The sequence below is a fragment of the Myotis davidii genome, unplaced genomic scaffold (assembly GCF_000327345.1).
Source record: "Myotis davidii unplaced genomic scaffold, ASM32734v1 scaffold197, whole genome shotgun sequence".
In the NCBI taxonomy this organism is placed as follows: domain Eukaryota; kingdom Metazoa; phylum Chordata; class Mammalia; order Chiroptera; family Vespertilionidae; genus Myotis; species Myotis davidii.
The window spans coordinates 3,422,594-3,423,500 of record NW_006291549.1 but is presented as its reverse complement, the minus strand read 5'-3'; the positions used below and the strand labels follow the sequence as shown (position 1 = coordinate 3,423,500).

Genomic DNA, 907 nt, shown 5'->3' with positions numbered 1-907 from the left:
CAGGAGTGAGATGGTTGGGGGGCACCTACCTCTTAAGGGAGCTTTTACAATACTAACCTTGCAGAGCCTCTGAAGTCTTTAAACTCTATATTCAGAAGAGGCAAGAAGTTGCTTTTACAGAACGGGCAAGTTGTATTCAAATTTGAATCATCTGCTGTCCATCCAGCCATAATTTCTTCGTCATAAACTAAGGCCCCACAAGCTCTGCACTGTGAACAACTTGACATCAAAACCTAAGAGCAGAAACGTGCAGACACTGAAAAGCGTCACAATGAAGACCTCAAGAGACCATTCTATCTTAATAAACATAGAATTTTATTTCTTCTGTTGATCCAATTTGGAATTAGGAGTACAATTACTTTATAGGTAAATCGACCAGTTTATTGCCTTGCTTACAAAGATATCAAACAAATTCGACAAAATGATTTGATTTTTTTATTCTGTTGACAAGGGTATCATAGGATTCTGTTAAATGTCATTTTGAAATAAAAATATGTTCACAGTCACTTTATCATGAGTAGAAATAGAACTTTACCTCCATTGCACAATTCTGAAAGATGCTAGACATGCTGGTGTTTTGAGAAGAACCATGATCTGATTTTTCAAAGTCCTGCCCTTTTATGCCTCTTGGAAGTAGAAGTTCTCCTAGAAAGAAGTAACCATTATAACACATTATGTAAGAGACTGTCCTTACTCTTAGCAAATGCATACTTAAGCATTTGAGGGGAAGTATATGACATTTGCTATTTATTTTCAAATGGCTTAATATAAAAAGGTGTATGTATTTTATATATATACTAGGGGCCCGGTGCACGAAATTCGTGCACTGGGTGGGGGGTGAGGGGGAGTGTCCCTCAGCCCAGCCTGCCCCCTCTCACATACTGGGAGCCCTCAGGCATTGACCCTC

At 38.9% G+C, this 907-nt stretch overlaps 1 protein-coding gene across 3 annotated transcripts in view; it reads right to left on the bottom strand.

The window, feature by feature from the left end:
• DENND4C (DENN/MADD domain containing 4C) overlaps nucleotides 1–907 on the bottom strand; it is a 90,411-nt gene that overhangs the window by 22,607 nt on the left and 66,897 nt on the right. For all 3 annotated transcript variants that reach the window (XM_006764926.2, XM_015564730.1, XM_015564731.1), the window contains 2 exons: nucleotides 536–645; nucleotides 58–233 (listed from right to left, as the gene is read on the bottom strand). In XM_006764926.2, the coding sequence (XP_006764989.1) occupies nucleotides 58–233; nucleotides 536–645 (286 nt within the window). The remainder of the gene's footprint in view (nucleotides 1–57; nucleotides 234–535; nucleotides 646–907) is intronic.